Below are 17,684 nucleotides of genomic sequence, written 5' to 3'. Positions count from 1 at the left end.
GGTCCAAAGTGTGGCTTCACTTTTCTAAAAATTAACAAAATCTCGGCAAAATGCAAAATTTGTGACAAGTATTTGTGACAGAAGGAGTATTTCCTTCAGAAAGACCGTTGGTTAGCAAGGTTAGCTAAACTTTTTTGACCCTGCCTCTTAAAAGAATCGAAATCGAGAATCGTTAGGAACCGGAATCGAAGCAAGGAATCGGAATCAGAATCGTTCAAATTCAAACGATACCCAACCCTAGTGTTGTGGCTGGGTTGTTATAGGTCTGCTTGACTCTCGATGTCGTAGGCCTAATTAAACGGAGGAATTGTGGTATTCTTCCGTAGCCGACGAGTAATTGAACCCTTGTTCAAGTGAACTCAAAGACTATTTGTGGATGGCTGTTTGCTGTTTGACTTATCAATTTGTGTCAATACGGTGAATCCTGTATATAGTGCTTGCATACACTTGTTGTGATGCATCTTTGGAAGTCCTTGAAATGAATGGGTTTCATAGCGACGCGCATTCCGCTCTGTCTGAAAGGCGCATCCTCTGCATGCGCAAGTGCACGAACAACCACCTGACTCACCAGAACAGTGGGTGATAAAGTACCACAGGGTGTGCCATTTAAAATATTAAATTCAGTGTATAATTAAAGACACAATGGTATAAACAAATATTCAAGACTAACTGTACCAAATCTGTGACTGAAGAACTACTACACTTAAATAATACTCTCCCTCTTACAACCTTTGATCATAAGCACAGGCCCTTTGCAGGAGTCAAAAATCAACAGTTAAAAGTATAGATCACTAAAATAGGAAAAATGTAAATGATTCTGTCATTTACTCAATCATGTTGTTTCAAACTTGTATGACTTTTATCTGCTGACTTTTTTCTGAAGAATGCTGGTCGACCTTTGAATCTTTTTGGTCCCCTTTGACTTCCATTGTATGGACACATACATACACACCACACACACACACAACTTCAAATACCGTACCATAGGTTCCACAGAAGTTCGTCAGTCATACAGGTTTGGAATGACATTGAGAAAATGACAGAATTTAATTTTTTTGGTTAACAAACTTTTTTTTTTACTGACCTGGAAGCGGCCAACCAGTTCTGTGATTCCATTTGTCTGACCAGGAGTAGGAGGAGCAGGTCTGTGTGGAAAGATTCAAACATTAATACAAGGCATTTTATTTTAGTATTCAGTGTGTTTAAAACCATAATCTGCGTCACTTTCGAAGCATACTTTTATGATTAAATTTCTGGACAAATTTGACAACCAGGAGATTGTATGTTTTAACAAGAGAACGCAACTTGACAACCAGGAAACAAGCATGTTTTAGAAGTCAGATAGTAAAGTATCTGGATAAACTTAAAACTTCCTTCAAAGGGAAAGAAAATCTGATGTTATCCTAAGACTTTCTCAGCTACCAAGTAAATCTGACAAAGAACCACATTGGAATCCCCACTGCCTTTCTTCAGGAACTAAAAGTTAGTGACATTTTCTTCCTCATCTGGAAGTGCAGATACTGGAACATTTAACAAAATGCAGAATTATAATGAGCATGAATGCAAGTTGATGAAATTCAACAGAGAAAAGGCAGACTTGTTTAAATACGTTAGCAGAACTTGTGACCAGGAAGCACCACATGTCTGAAAATGTTTATTTATCTTAAAATCAATCCCTGGCATACGTTCGCTACAGAAAGCTCTTTATAGCTTCATGAGTAAGGAATGCCACACAAGGGCCTGATTCAGAGCTGGAGCTCTGCATCTTCAGAAACCAACAAACCCAGGAAGGTTTTATTTCTCAAAAAGCCAAGATCTGTCTTGGAAAGAATTATTTTATTTCTTAAATTCTGCTATAAAACACCCACTGCACTTGTATTCCTTCACTCCGCCAGTTACTTCAAAATAAAAGTAAAAGTTCATTAAGAAAATGGATTCCCTCAGGCCACAAATCTGGTTCATTTGTTAAACTATTTCTGCATCAAACTAAACTAAAAGCTTTGGTCCGATGAAGATGCTTGACACTCCTGAAACCCACACTTCATTAAGAGTGCTTTAAACAGTCAGATTTAATCCTGACCTAAAGAAATGGTGTGTTTCCATTCCTGTTAATGAGATGTTTTACTGCGAGGCCAAGAGAGAGCATCCTCCCAGTGATGCCAGCAAAAACAAGACGTGAACAGCCCTGGTGGACGCATACATTTGACTTAGCCTCAACCTTTTGCTGTTTCTACTTCCAAATGCTTTATCTCTCTTACTTTGTTTCACTTCCATTTCATCCTAACGTCACACTCCCTTTGATTTATTCTTTCCTATTGGATATTCCATTTCCCCCCTTCACTGATTCTTCTGTCTCAAAGCTGAGGTGGTCTGTAGCTGAGCTTTGGAAGCATCTAAATGCAGAAATATTGTAGATGCGTGTGGTGGTATTTTTAAATAGACTCAAAACAGTAGGTAATACATTATAAACATGACTAAAGCTAAAGTAAAATACTGCACTGTGCTGATGCACCAATCTGCCTCAGCATGACTCCACATAAAACTGAAAAACTAAATGGTTTCCATTAGTGTAGATTAGATAGACTGTGCTGTTACTGTCCTTGGTTTCTGATTTGTAAAAAAAAAAAAAAAAAATATGTTCAAACACCATTTAAACGTGAATTTGGCATAATATGTCCCCTTTAAAAAGACATTTTCAGAGACAGGAGAAGAGATTCTCTGAGAAGAGACGGTTCCACTTGAACAGAAAAATTTACTAAAATTCTCTCAACATGCCCATCTTGGAGAGTATGCTAAAAAACACATCTAAAGTGAACATACAGTCGAGAAAGGCAGTGCATGTTCAGTATCAGTGTACTTGATCCATGCATTGTCTTAAAGTGACCGCAGCCTAATATTCCTACTGTGTTTTAATTTTAAGCAAACAACAAAAGACCAGAAAAATCAAACACTGTTTGACAGAATGGGGTTTGTAACAAAATAATCTTTACTAATCTTTGTCGCCTTGGCTTTTGGCTTGCTTAGTTGGGGACATTTGATATTCAACAATATTATTGATCTGTGTTGTATTATTTTCACGTTATCACTGTGAAGCTGCTTTGATACAATCTGTATTGCAAAAAGCGCTATATAAATAGGTGACTTGACTTATTTATAGTAAAGATTATACGCAATGTTATTTTACATTTAATTACTTTATTCAATTTCTGTACCTGACAACTACTAATTTATTAGATACCTTAAAGCTGAAAAGCACTGTTTATTTTTGCTGTTTGTACTTTGATTACTTGTTTTTACTTATTATTTTTATTTGAAATAGCAAAATTTGACCCTAAAACAGAGATAAAAACTGAACCATGAGTAATTTGAAACATTACACCCCTAATCTACACTGTACAGATACATACAGCGATACCAGCCAAATAATTCTGTGGAAGCTCAATACTGTTCAGATCAGTATACAAATCAGAAAATAACAATCCTGTTCCAACTGCTTTCACTCTGGTCGATACTCAACACCTCACTTAAAGAACTTGAAAAACGCTGTTTTGAACGCTGCACTGAAAATGCAAGGCATTTTTACACCAACGACATGTGCCCCGTTCAGTCCTCAGCTAGGCCATCAGCAATGATTGAGTGTCAACATATGAGCCTCAGACTAAAGTTTAGCATGATATTGCTGAAGAGGACTAAAATAAATGCAGCAGCATGGCTGATATCATACATAAATTCCCAGCAAAATTCTTAGCAAAATCTTCCATATTGCAACATGGTTTCTGGAGCAGCTTCTTGCTAGACATTTAATTATTTGGAAGGCATTGAATAAGAGTGTCGTAATGCACTACATCACTCCGGTCATATTTTCAACTCACTAGAAATTATTTAAGCATTACGTAGAATCTACATAAGAATGTCAGAGAAAAATGTAAGATAAAATAAGACAAGTAAAGAAAAAAAAAAACTATAAAACCACATGAGACAGACATCAAAGGGTCTTCACCAGCTGGAGAGTTAGTACAGGAGCCATTAATACTAGACGCTGTAACCCAAAGCCAAGAGTTATTCGTGACAATAAAGAGAAGAAGACCTCCTGACCAGTTTTGGGAGTAACAAACCAACTTTAGCAGGAATATCAACTTACATTTTCTTTAAAGTAGCTCCGATACTTTCAAAACAATGTACAGAAGCTTTTGCAGTAAAAGGTCTAATGGTGTCCAGGCCTATGTTTTAGTGTGAGTTTCAGTAGGTGATAATAAGATCTGATTTGCAAGAAAAAACACTTTAAAAACAGCTTAAGGAAACTCTCATTCATGCCAACAATTCTTCAAATTCTTCAAACTGAATTCAAGACACGAGTCAATGTCCTCTTACATAATGTAGGCAAGTTTTTTTTTTTTGGTAGGATGGATTTTTCAGAAAACTAAAGGAACAAGTAGAGCAGGAAACTTCCATAACTCTGTATCCAAGTATACTAATTTGAACTTAGAGGGCAGACACACACCCTCTTCCTCCAATACTGTGGGCAACAGGAGATACACACACACACACACAGCTAGAGTGCCATTGTCGGCCCAGTGTTGTTTCTGGCCTGGTCAGAGACATGAGGTCAGAAGGGAAAAATGTACTCACACGGACACAGGGCATGTGCATGTGTGTGAGAGAGCAAAGGTACAATTGAGGCCAGAACTTTGTTTACTGGTGCTGACATCTAAAGATGAGAGCAAAATTGCAGACTTCAACTACATTACAGAAAAACTAGTCGACTAATTTACCTCAAAGTCTTGCATAATTAGACTGGCTTTGGGTTCATCTGACCCCAATGTGTTTTAGGAGATGTTTATGGAACTGGTGTTTAGGAGCAGTTTAATCATATGTAACAAGTTTCTAGCTCCTTCAAACATTCAGTTGTTGACAAAGTCAGTATATATATACCAAGATGGATAAATGGGATAAAGTGCAATACAGCAGAAAAAGTCCTGCCTCCTAAATAAGAGAGCCAATTGGTAAAGTTAAAGGGATACTCCACTTTTTTTTGGAAATAGGCTCATTTTACAACTCCCCCGGAGATAAACAGTTGAGTTTTACTGTTTTCGAATCCATTCAGCCGATTTTCTGATATTTCGAAGAATATCAGTAACCAGCCAGTTTCTGGTCTCATTGACTTCCATAGCAGGAAAAAAATATACTATGGAAGTCAATGAGACCAGAAACTGTCTATTTACTGATATTCTTCTAAATATCAGAAAATCGGCTGAATGGATTCGAAAACGGTAAAACCAAACTGTTTAACTCCGGGGGAGTTGTAAAATATATATATATATATATATATATACTTTTTTCCAAAAAAAGTGGAGTATCCCTTTAAGAGCACTAGCAGCTAATATTAGAAGCTCTGGTTGCCAATCGAAAAGTCAGTATCCTGAGATGTGCGCTTGGGATTGGACATGCAAACTGGCAGGACAACCTGATTTTTTTAACTATTTGAGCAAACGAAACAACATTAATTCTTATTAAAGCTACAGAAGTTATTCAGTCAAGAACAGTGAGTGAGTGATATTCTCTTTGTCTTGTTCTTTGATTAACATTGACACAGAAGAAATAACATCTATTGGAAAATTCATGTCAGATATTATTGTTGGATTAAAATTAGGGGTGTCAAAATTCACGTTAATTTGGTATGTGGGTGGGTTCAGTTTAAACCGTAAACATTTTTTTAAATATATTTTAACTATTTTTATTTTCTGTCATCCTACTGCTGCGCTACATTATATGATCACACTTTAATTCATTCAAGTGGAATAAGATGCAAAAATCTGTACTGGTGCGCTGTCTGTGAGGCGACACTCTGGCCTCGTTTACACTGCATGGTTCAAGTGACTCAAATCCGATTTTTTCCTGTCATGTGGCACAGATCGGTATGACGAGTGAACGTGTAAGCAGGAAAAAAAAAACGCATGGATTCCAATTTTCTCAGATCGGATTCAAGCCTCATTCATATGTGGTAATAAATCGGATATGAATCGGATACGTGCATTTGTGTGTGCCATGTAAGCAGACAAATCGGATATTCCCCAGTAATGAGAGTCGTACGTCGTTAAAGTGCGCGATTATAGGCGCGATGGAAGAAAGGATACACCTCTCCTCTTTTTTTTCTCTGCCGTACGAGACCAATTGTTTTGATTAATTATTGAAATATTGTGGAAAGAAAACACTGGATAATTTTATTCGCATCTGCATCCATTGAATTTCGTGCTGTTTTGCTTAATTTCCCGGGTCAGAACGTCTGCATTTGGTAGTTTCAGCAGTGTACAGTATAGTGTAAATGCAAAAATCGGATATGGGTCACTTTTAAAAGATGATGTAAGCAGGTCGTCAAAAAAAAATCGGATAGTCAGAAAATCGGATTTGGGCATCAAGACCTGCAGTGTAAATGCAGCCTCTGTGAACAAACACCCGAAACGCACAAAGAATACCGCTTCAGATAGCGTGCCACTGCCGCATTGAGTTCTCTTTCGCACTTGAATGGACAAAAAGACAAAATTGTCAAAACTCCCAATTTCTTGATTATCCTCGTAACCAGAGTCTTAAATGAGATATAGAAAAAGTGTTAAAGAAACGTAAAGAGTTGTGTGAGAAAATAGGATGTCAGTTCCCTGTCGTGAGGTCTTAAAGTGATAACTATTGCTGTCAGTCATTAATATTGATCAAAGAACAATAGCTCACTGCTCTTGACTGAATACATTTTCTAGCATTAATAAGGATTAATCTATACTCAATTTATAATTTGTGCAGTAAAGGCTGTTTGATTATTACATTTCTGTATATCTACCTTTTACAAGGGTCAAATCAAGCATGCTTTGAACCGCTGTGCCTGGTCCGTACGGATCAACTACAATCCCTATACTTGACATTTTCCGATGAGACTATTGCGGATGCGCACATCGCTATATCGATGCTAAAACATTATATCGTGCAGGCCTATAGACCTTATGTAGCCCCGCCCCTTTTCAGTGCTGCACACGTTGTCTTTTGACTTCCGGTCTGTATTTTCACAGCGATCTTGCATAGGTGTGGATGAACTGCTCGTAAACAATTACCCGGTCGACATTTGTAAAGACATCTGCTTTACAATGCTTATGATAAACATTACAATGCTCCTGATAACTTCTGTTAACTCTACAATAAGTAAATCCACTTCACCAGCTAATTACTCTGACAGCGATGCCATAGAAATATACAGAGAGACCGTAAAAACGTAAGTTCAAAGACAATGTTCTAAAGATGACGGCGCCCACGTTTCTCTGGTGCATAAGGTCTATAAAAATATATTAAAAACTTTAAAGGTCCCGTGACATGAAATTCACTTTCTGAGGTTTTTTAATATTAATACGAGTTCCCCTAGCCTGGATATGGTCCCCAGTGGCTAGAAATTTCAAGACGGCCTGATCTTGAATCCCCTGTATGACGTCATACGGAGGAAAGGTTACCTCCCCTCTCTCTGATTTGCCTGTCCAGAGAATCTGGCTCGCCCATGAGAAAATAAGCTAGGAAGTACAAAAGCGATTTGAGTTTTTCCTCAAGAGATATCATGGCTTGCAAATAAGCGAAGCATAGCAGGTGATAAGTGTTTGGATGTACAAATGAACACAAAAGTATTTTTTAGTTCCTTCATCTGAGCCTTTGAAGAAACAATGGGTTCATTTTATTTTCCCTGGAAATGCGCTGACACAACTTTGTTTTGTATGGTCCAGACATTTCACCGATGACCGTTTCCTCAACTTGGGTCAATACAGAGCTGGCCTCGATGAACGTCTGAGATCGAGCTACCAAGCAACAATTTCTGATGTGTAGCCTTTGACGCACATTACATTGCACAACACAGCTCTCACTGTATGTACATCATCGTGTTTACATTGGTGAAAGCATTAGAGAGAGTGCAGAAACTCTGTTGCAATAAGATCTTCATTCTTGCAATCAACAGACTGTCCTCTGCTTGCTCAATGCTCATAACGGCAACATTTTATGTGATGGGAATAGATCTAAATACTTTAAAAACTTCTCATGGTTAGTTAATCTCGATTGCTGTAATAGTAAAAACATATAATAGCTGTAGTAAAAGTATTCGAGAGAGTTTCACATGTAAGATGTAGCTATTTCATGCAAGCGTGTCAGCCAATCACATCAGTGGCCAGTTACACTGAATCCCACAGCAGACACGTCCCTTCAAACAGAGCGTTCAAATCAGGCTAGGAAAAATGCCTTTTATTTCTAAATTATTTGATATAAAAAACATACTAACATTATAAGGGCAACCCATGAAACAATATAAAATAATAAAATAACCCCATGTCATGGGACCTTCAATGTGCGATTAATCACACATGAAAAATGTGAGATTAGTAGGGCTATCAAACGATTCATCGCATCCAAAATAAAAGTTTGTGTTTACATAATATATGTGGGGGCACCTTGTATAATTATTTTATATACATTTATATATGAAGAGTTTGGTTCCAAAACGCTATAAATCCATTTTGATGAATTTGAGTAAAACTGTGTTTTCTTTAGCAAGAAAATGGGAAGATGAAAACCACTATTTTCGGTTTCAAATTTTCACATAGCATTTGTAGGTTATAATAACAATAAAAAATGAAATCCAGGTTTTGATTTCCAAAGATTTATTATAAAAAAAGATAGTTTTTCCCCCAAAATGCAATAAATCCAATAATTTATTTTTTTTCAAAATGCAATTAATCAAAATAAAATTTTATACACATTGAATTTCTTGTGCATACTATAAATCCATTGCTTTAATATAACAATATTCGGTAACACTTTAAGGGTTCATGTCATGAATTATCATGAATTCATGAATAAATGAATTATGCATTAATTCATATTAATATCATCAGGAACTATCAACGTTTTTTTTTTAACAGTTCAATGTTTTTCATTCATGACTTCATGGATGAACAAAACCTTAATTAAAACATTAACTAAGACGAGCACATCATCATGAATTATGATTTATTAAGCATGATCTAACGTTATGCATATCGCTGTTGTCAACCTTGGGATGTCGCCGCTGAACTTTTTTGACGGCGATCAGCTGTAAACTGGCTTGGTCCTGCTCGGTTTTCATTGACTTTGAATAAAACAACTGAAAGTTTTCCAAAAGATCCTCTGGGGGTCAGTGTGTCAGCGTGACAGAAGTTTGATGCTGTCGTGTGAGAACAAGCAACAGCCGGCATTTCCTCCTCTCGAGTCCATCTTCTTCCTCACGTAAATGATTCGATTTCGATGTCACGTTTACCCATGCAGGATGCCTTACCCTCCGCAGGTTCACCAATGCTGTCAAAATTATTCATTTTTTTGTTTGTTTGTTGATCGAAAGGACAAAATAGAGAAAACCTAGGAAGCCGGGTTAGTTAAAGCGCTGCCGTTACTGTTTACATTGCGTGGAATGGTGCGTTGCGATTGGTTTAGCGGATATGTGGCATTTTGCAGAAAAGGGAGACTGGCGTTTGTCGCGGTTTGGAAAGAAAGGGAGAAAACATTACATAATAACACGGCGGATATCCCATTTTACGTAAAATTAAACATTGTTTTGTATCTGGTCGGTATTGAAAAGTCCGATTTTTGCAGTAACTCATTTTTTTAAAAAATGGCGTTTATCGCGTTTTGGAACCAAACTCTTCATATATATATATATATATATATATATATATAAATAAACACACACAAATGCTTGTATATATATATTTAAGAATTTTCTCATGTATATACTGTATATAGATTTATATATAATTTATATTATATATAAATATAAATAATATTTTTACACAGTGCACCCACATATATTATGTAAAAACAAACTTTTATTTCGGATGCGATTAAATGCAATTAATCGTTTGACAGCCCTTGAGATTAATTAATTAAAACATTTTAAATGTGTTTGGCAAGCCATTTTTAGACTTCAGTTTTCCACAGTACAAGAGGAGTTCTGCATGCCCAAAAGAGCTGCCTGGAGGCATTGACAATATTGCCACTGAATGAACTGAAGTCACTTTTGAATGAAGATTTTGATTTCGATATTTAAAAATCCAACCATCGCTGTCATTTCAATCCAGTACTAATGCACTTGTACCCATTACTGACCACCTGAGAAACTATTGAAAGAAAAGTCATGTAAATACAAAGCATTGTAAATAAAGAAAAAAATGGTCCCTTACCTTTCTACGAGAAGTTGCAGTTGTGTCGTGCAGCTCTTGATTTTGTTTTGTGCCTCTACATTCAGCATCTCACCAGTATTGAGTCCATTAATCTCCATGATGATGTCACTGGGCTGAAGACAAGCCATCTCTGCCTTACTGCCAGCGTTCACCTTGGGACAAAAAATAAAAATGAAAAAAAAAAAAATTAACCAATTAGAACTCTGACTCTTAGTCTGAACAGCTAATAGACCTTTAAAGTCTGTGGCCAAATAAGAAAAGCTATTGAATTAGTGTCAATAATGTATTCCATAATATATGCAAATATTTTTGCCAATTCTACTCATTTATACTAAGCTAACAATATACAACTTGCCAATACGTGGGTAATTAGTAATGTGTTTTACTGTGTATATTTACTAAATTCGTATTTTGATTTACAGTGTGCAAATTTAGTTTTAGCACCACAGACTTTTTACTTTTACAATAACACCCTACCAATCAGCTTGCTTATAGTGGTGTTACAGTTGGCAGAATCTTAAAAACAACTACAAGGACTGCTGTCAGTTGAGCAAAGCTTAGAAATCCCTCAAGACTCAGTCAATAAGGCCACAACCTCATTAGTAGCAGAAGAGGAAAGCAGCCTGACTCAGCCGGCCTCAAACACTCAAACAGCACGGCACAGAGAGGCCTTGAGGACTGCCAGTCAGCTGTTGAAGTTAGCTGAAAGCAGTAGGGCAGGGGTGCCATGTCTGAGGACCTGATCGAGTGCCAATTAACTATTGTGTTGCTACACAGACGCACAATGGAGCGTGCCTTATGAAATCAGAGTACTCCCCGCTTCACGCAGAGCATCAGTTGTGTAAAGCATTTGAGCAAGTGTAATTAGTTACTGTACTTGAGAATCTATTTGGCTAGTACTTAGTCGTTTTACTGAGAATCTAAGATATTAGCAACTTAATCTCTACTTGACTACATTTTTAAGTCATAAGTATCCCTCTTCAACACATTTGAGATGAGTACAGCAATTATTCGTTACATTTTGCATGGCACCTTTTCACAAAACCGTACTGTGATCTTGTGCAGTTTGCCCTTGCTCATCCAAACTTTTCAAAAAGGCTACTTTACGCGAATGTGACTACATTAATCATGCAGTTGTGAATCGTGGGTTTCACGCTTCACATTAGAAATTGACACGCACCAGGGTGTCAAAGAAAGGCAACGACAGGGTCGCGCAAATTACGGTATAAGAAATATTTTAATTTACTTTACATTCAAATTTAAAATCATATAATAGGCCTATACATTACACATTGTGCATCTAATAAAAGTAATTAATTAAACATATTTATTACGTAGACTACTTGACTATTTCATTGACTATTGCAGCTATTAATTGACTATTAACAGATTTGAGTCTGCACCGTCATTCTAAATTAAACCTGAATTAAATTTTGATTTGGTTAACTATGTACAAATGTGTTCTTAACTGATGGTTGTAATAACTGTAGCAGTCTCAACTTGAGCCCTTTCTTTGCACACTGCACAGAAATATTCCTGAGGTAAATAAAGTTAAATAAAAAAATGACAGCACCTCAGCTGCTTCTCAACACTCGCCTCGGCAGTCTGAACCAACACTAACAATGGAGCAAAAACAGTTTTCCACTTCCTATGAAGGGATGTATCGATGTTCCCTAACTTCCTTTGCCTTTCGGACTGAACACGCTTCCTTTGGATTGGAATCTCACTTAGGATTTCAGAATACTCTTAGAAGATAACTTCTCAGTCCACCTACAGTAAATGCACCTTAAAGTAGTAGTTTACTTTTCAAAAAACTTTTGCTGATAATTTACTCACCCCCATGTCATCCAAGATGTCCATGTCATTCTTTCTTCAGTCGAAAAGAAATTAAGGTTTTCAAAACATTCCAGCATTTTACTCCATATAATGGACTTCAGTGGGAACCAAACGGTTCAAGGTCCAAAGGAGACTTTCAGTACAAAAAATAACAACAACAAAGTTCAAGTTTTATAAGCTCAAATGCTCGCCTTGCTCTGTTCTGTGATGCGCGTTCGTGACTCCTTTTCATTTTGATGAACGAATATTTTCAACTCGTTCATTTCATTCGTTGAATGAACCAAATGACACGGAAAAAGATTTGTTAATTTTGATGAACGAGTTCGAACAGGAGAGTCACAAATGCGCATCACAGAACAGAGCAAGGCGACCATTTGAGCTTATAAAGCTTTTTTTTTTTTAATGAGTGATCGTTTCGCTTGATAAGACCCTTATTCATCGTCTGGAATCGTTTAAAGCCCTTTGAACAGTTTGCAGTTTGCACTGAAACTCTCTTTTGGACCTTGAACCGTTTGGTTCCCACTGAAGTGCATTATATGGAGAAAAATGCTGGAATGTTTATCAAAAACCTTAATTACTTTTCGACTGAAGAAAGAATAACATGGACATCTTGGATGACATGGGGGTGAGTAAATTATCAGCAAAAGTTTTTTTTTTCAAAAGTGAACTGAAGAATGACTAATGCACTGCAAACAGAGAGAATGTACATCTCATTTATGCTCACACTTAGCAGAAATAGACTCCCACATTAAGACTATTTGCAGTACAATCACGGCAGTTAGAGACAGTGCTGATGCTTTAAAAACAAAAAGGTAAAAAAAAAAAACTAAATATAAAAATGATGTCTGCAACGCTATGCATTTTGCCGCCTTCTCCTGCCTCGTTGTTACAAAGCAACAGGGGTAAAAAGCTGCTGCTTTGATGACGCAAATGAACTGCGGTTCGTACAAAAAATAACATGTGAACACAATCCAGTGGAGGCAAGGAGAGTGGGGCGCAATCGGGTTACGACCAGGGAATTAAAGCAAGTGAGAAAGCACCCTTATATACCAGATGAGGACAATTCTGACTAAACCTTCCAGTATAAATAGGCTTTGACTATTTCATTTGACTAAAAATTATTTTATCTTTAATCTGCTTTATTGAAGAGACCTTTTTGAAGAATATTGGTTTACTTGTGCCTTTTTTTTTACATCACTTTCTTTACATTTATGAGGCTGAAGTGTAAACCTTGATTTTATGCAATTTTGTGCAATTTTATTGCCCTCACAAATATTGTTTTTCACTGGCTCTTGTCTCTTGGGTGTTGAAGACTAGTGCATTTTTGAGCCTACATTGAGTACGAGTAAAATACTTTAGTACTGTTAAAATCAGATACTCTTAAAGGAGAACTCCGGCGAACAATGAACCAATCGTATAATAAAACATTGGTACCTAGTCAACCGTTCTCTGAGATTTGTTTTCATGATATTCAAATGTAAAGAGTTTTATCTCTAAAAACTGTTTAGCGTATAATGCTAGTAATGGGGGCATTCAAAACCAAGCATTGAGAACTTTAAGTGTATAGACCGTTTAATAAGAAGATACGTTATAAAGCACTTCGCGTATACAGACATGAGCCATCTTGGAAAACAGTCACAAGTCAAACCACGAACGTTGTGCAAAGTGAGCTGAACTGTATGAAGTTCAACAAACTTCTGAACTGTATGAACGGCGTTTGGGGATCGACTTATCGAGAATATTTTCTAAGATGGCTCCTGTCTGTATTCACGAAGTGAACTGTCTTTATAAAGTATCTTCTTATTAAACGGTCTGTACACTTGCAAAGTTCTCAATGCTTCGTTTTGCATGTATGGACCCTCATTATGTTACTGTGTTTTTGTGTGGGGCTATTTTGAGCCTTGTTAGTGGTATAAACTAGTGATTTCTTTTTACTTAGTCAATGCCCCCATTACTAGCATTATACGCTAAACAGTTTTTAGAGATAAAACTCTTTACATTCGATTATCATGAAAACAAATCTCAGAGAACGGTTGACTAGGTACCGATGTTTTATTAGACCAAAGGTTCATTGTTTGCCGGAGTTCTCCTTTAAGGCTTTACTGGAATTAGTGTCTTTTAACTTCTGTACGTTTACTCAAGTATGGTTTTCAGGTACTCTATACCTCTGGAACATACTTACCCTCAGTGTATGATGGAAAACGACCTGAGAAACAGATTACCATCAAACTTAACTGCAGAATTTGAATTATTCAATGACCGTCAGTGAAGTATTTTTTATAGGAATATCTAGGTCAATTGATAGTTTTCGGGAGACAGTTTCTAAGGTTTGTCTCACACAACTCAAGTCACAACAGTGTTAAAACATATAAAAAAAACTTGAGGAATCATGGATGGTCAGGAAGGGTTAGTTCAGACAAAAACAATGCAAGTAGGGGAGCACAATATTTCTGCCACTACAGTCTGACTTAGGATAGTTCACCTAAAAAGGAAAATTGCATCAAGCAAGCATGTATAAGATGTTTCTGTTTACCAAGATAGAGATAAGAAAGATATTGATCCAAGATATAAGTCCAAAATAAATTGTTTCATCATATAAAGCGACCATGTCTCTCCAGAAAACTTATAGTGGCTTTATGAACATTTTGACGTGTTAAAGGTTTGGTCATAAATCTATAAGATTTCATAAAAAAAAAAAAAAAGTAAAATCTTAAAGGTTTGGATTAGAACACAAAGGGTGAATAAAATTACAAAATATTCATTACTAATACTAACCCTTTAAAAGTAGGAAACAGTACAATAATGAGAAATAATAAGGATAATGAGAAACAATAAGGATAATGAGAGGCACAACATTTTAAAATCTCAATGTTTTAAGTGGTACACGTTTAAATCCAATGGTATTCTGGATTTCAGTGCAGACGTGACCAGCATATGAAAGGAAAGGTTCCATTAGCCGCCTTTAATTAGAAACACTGTGGTGTACTTCTGGATCACAACAAGGAATTCGCTTTTGTAAAAACTGAAAAACTTTTTTTATTTGAGAGGAAGGGTTTTAATTCAATTTGAAAACTGTCCCAAAGCCCATGAAAAACTAAAATAAATGGGTTCCAGACTAGGTGGCAGAAGTACAGCTGATTTTGAACTTCTCAAATGAAAAACAGTCTTTCAAAAAAGCTTGAACGTAAAAAAAGTGGATTGATAAATCTGTTGTGAGAGACTCAGGTTCACGTAAAAGTATGACCCTAATGATTCATAGTGTGGCTAAACCAAACTGTAGCTTAAGTTCAAAATATTTTCTATTATTCTAAAAAGAGAATGGAGAATACTGGTAAGGAATAAAAAGGGGGGAAACAATAGCTTGACCATCCGCAATGCAACACAATAACCAGGAACTTCCTCTTTAATTATCCAGTACTTGTTTGGTTGAAGTAGGCAAGGAGACAGAATGCAAAACAGTTAGACACCAGTGAAGGTTTGGAAGTTCATTGCCTTGATCACTAATGCAAAAATCAAGGAGATGAACCATGTTCTCTGGACTGGTTAACAGCTAGGGATGAAAATTACCTTGGAAACGGTTATGGCCTTCTTGAAGTCTCGCCCTCCAGATATTCTAAATCCCCAGGGAGATGGGCCAATCAGATTCACTGTAAATGGCATCATGTGGCGACAGGCTGCTATCCAATGCTCTCAGGAGTGCTGTGGGATGATAAAAAAAGTTGTGTGAGAAGAGGCAAAGAAAGGTGGAAAAAAAACAACAGATGCAGAGACTTAGTCAAGTTTAATTTAGCATCAAGCTGAAAAGCCGCAGATGTGTCTCATAGTTTCCACAGCTCTAAGCAACTGGCTGCTGTTGAAAGGTAAACTGCTTTCACCTGTTCTTCAGAACACCTTTCATCCCATTCCACATGACTGCAGCTCAAATCCACCGACACTGTTGCAACCAAGAATCATAGAAAGGTGCCACATGACTGACATTCCAGGAGTGTGTTGTTAAAGATGCATCACCCATAAAGAGAATGTGAAAGCACTCTAAAGTCAGTTTGAGTTTAACCCAAAAATGTAATATCATCTTCATTATTGATGATTAAAAAATATATTATTTTACCAAGGGATGCACTAAAATTTCGACAACCGAAATGGTTTGAGGGTTGAAATCAGTGACTGAAACGGATGTTTAACAGTTAAACATGTCAGCTGTGTGGACACTAGCTCTGGATTGACTATATGATATGGTTTCTTATATCTAAAACCTTTTAGTCTGTTCTGTTTTCGGTTGATGTGTGAACAAAACTTCACTAAACATTTGTAGCGAGCCTGCCATCCAACTTTAAAAATTTGACGATGAAATTCAAACAAACGTCTTTATGGTGATCTTTAAAATAGTGTGAAACAGTGTAAAACAGGTCAGCGCCTCAGTTTAAGTGGCATCAAGGATCAACCGCAAATTAACCGATCGTCTCATCTCTTCTTTACTAGTTACAGCACAAAATAAACATGGCTGAACACCAGAAGGTATGTTGAAAGATACATTACAATTTACTGAAATGAATCCTGACTCGTGTAATCGCTCAATCAGTGTTTAAACCGGAGAAAAACCATGAATAAAACAGCTGGTAGGGGATATAATGTCACTTGACATTACATTTTTCTCAAGAAAGCTATTCAATGTCAATGAACTCAGTTAGAACATTTTTCTAAATAGGCCATATGCACTGTATTAAATACTCATATTTTTACTTAAAGGTGCAGTCTGTAACTTTTTTGGGGTTAAAAATTATCCAAAATACATATTTGAGAAAATACATAACCAGCCAGTGTTCAAAACTATCTGCTTGCCTTAGCTCCATTCAAAGCGGTAAGCTTGTAATAATGTTTTTAATTCCAGTGGTACTGGTGGATTTCTGCAGGAGATTCAAGCATGTCTTTTTGACCTTACGCCACATCTGTACATATAAAGAAGAGTCTCGGCTAGTAGGTTTTATTGTGTGTGAGGATGTTGGAAGTGGAGATTTATTGTCTTTTCTCAAAGCACTTGATATAATTAAACTTATCAATTTGATGGCGAATCCAGAAAAGGTTCAAACGACAACCACCAGTGACAACAGATTCACCCGCTGTAAAATGCAAAAGACTTTGTTTGGACTTCGGAATGGCTACAGGAAAAAAAAAAAAAAAAAGAGACTTCAACCAGAACCATGCGAAAACAAGGATGCATATTGGAAGGCCATTACATATAGTCACCCAATACTGACGTTGTTAATATTAACAATTTGAGAACAAAGTAATTTACGGTTTTGCGTGAAATGATAACTTATAAGTGAATGTAATCAGCATGATTTACTGCAATGTCAGAACCAGAACAAAAGTTTCGAACTAGTTCAGATAACATTTTACGGTGAAAATTCTTATGTTGGTAATACTTCCAAAAATCATAATCTGTGATTCTGAATGCCAGTATCCACATCAGCGTGGTGACTGACAGCCTCATACTGTGTTCATCCGTGCTGTGCCGTGTCGAGGGTGTTGAAGTGCAACCCACGTAAAGTTGATAATTCTGTGAATGACTGCAATTGCAGGATTCGAACAGAGATGGCGACAGAGGAAAAACGCCAG

General features: G+C 36.7%; 1 protein-coding gene across 2 annotated transcripts in view; it reads right to left on the bottom strand.

The window, feature by feature from the left end:
* Positions 1–17,684, bottom strand: part of pdlim2 (PDZ and LIM domain 2 (mystique)) — an 86,303-nt gene that overhangs the window by 39,508 nt on the left and 29,111 nt on the right. For both annotated transcript variants that reach the window (XM_039682648.2, XM_089119401.1), the window contains exons 2-4: positions 15,636–15,767; positions 10,233–10,384; positions 1,085–1,145 (exon numbers count right to left, since the gene is read on the bottom strand). In XM_039682648.2, coding sequence (XP_039538582.2) covers positions 1,085–1,145; positions 10,233–10,384; positions 15,636–15,731 — 309 coding nt within the window. In that variant the 5' untranslated portion in view covers positions 15,732–15,767. The remainder of the gene's footprint in view (positions 1–1,084; positions 1,146–10,232; positions 10,385–15,635; positions 15,768–17,684) is intronic.

The sequence above is a fragment of the Pimephales promelas genome, chromosome 14, assembly GCF_988280905.1.
Source record: "Pimephales promelas chromosome 14, fPimPro1.hap1.1, whole genome shotgun sequence".
Lineage (NCBI taxonomy): Eukaryota > Metazoa > Chordata > Actinopteri > Cypriniformes > Leuciscidae > Pimephales > Pimephales promelas.
Note: the sequence above shows the minus strand (reverse complement) of the source record. Positions and strands in the feature narration are given on the sequence as shown.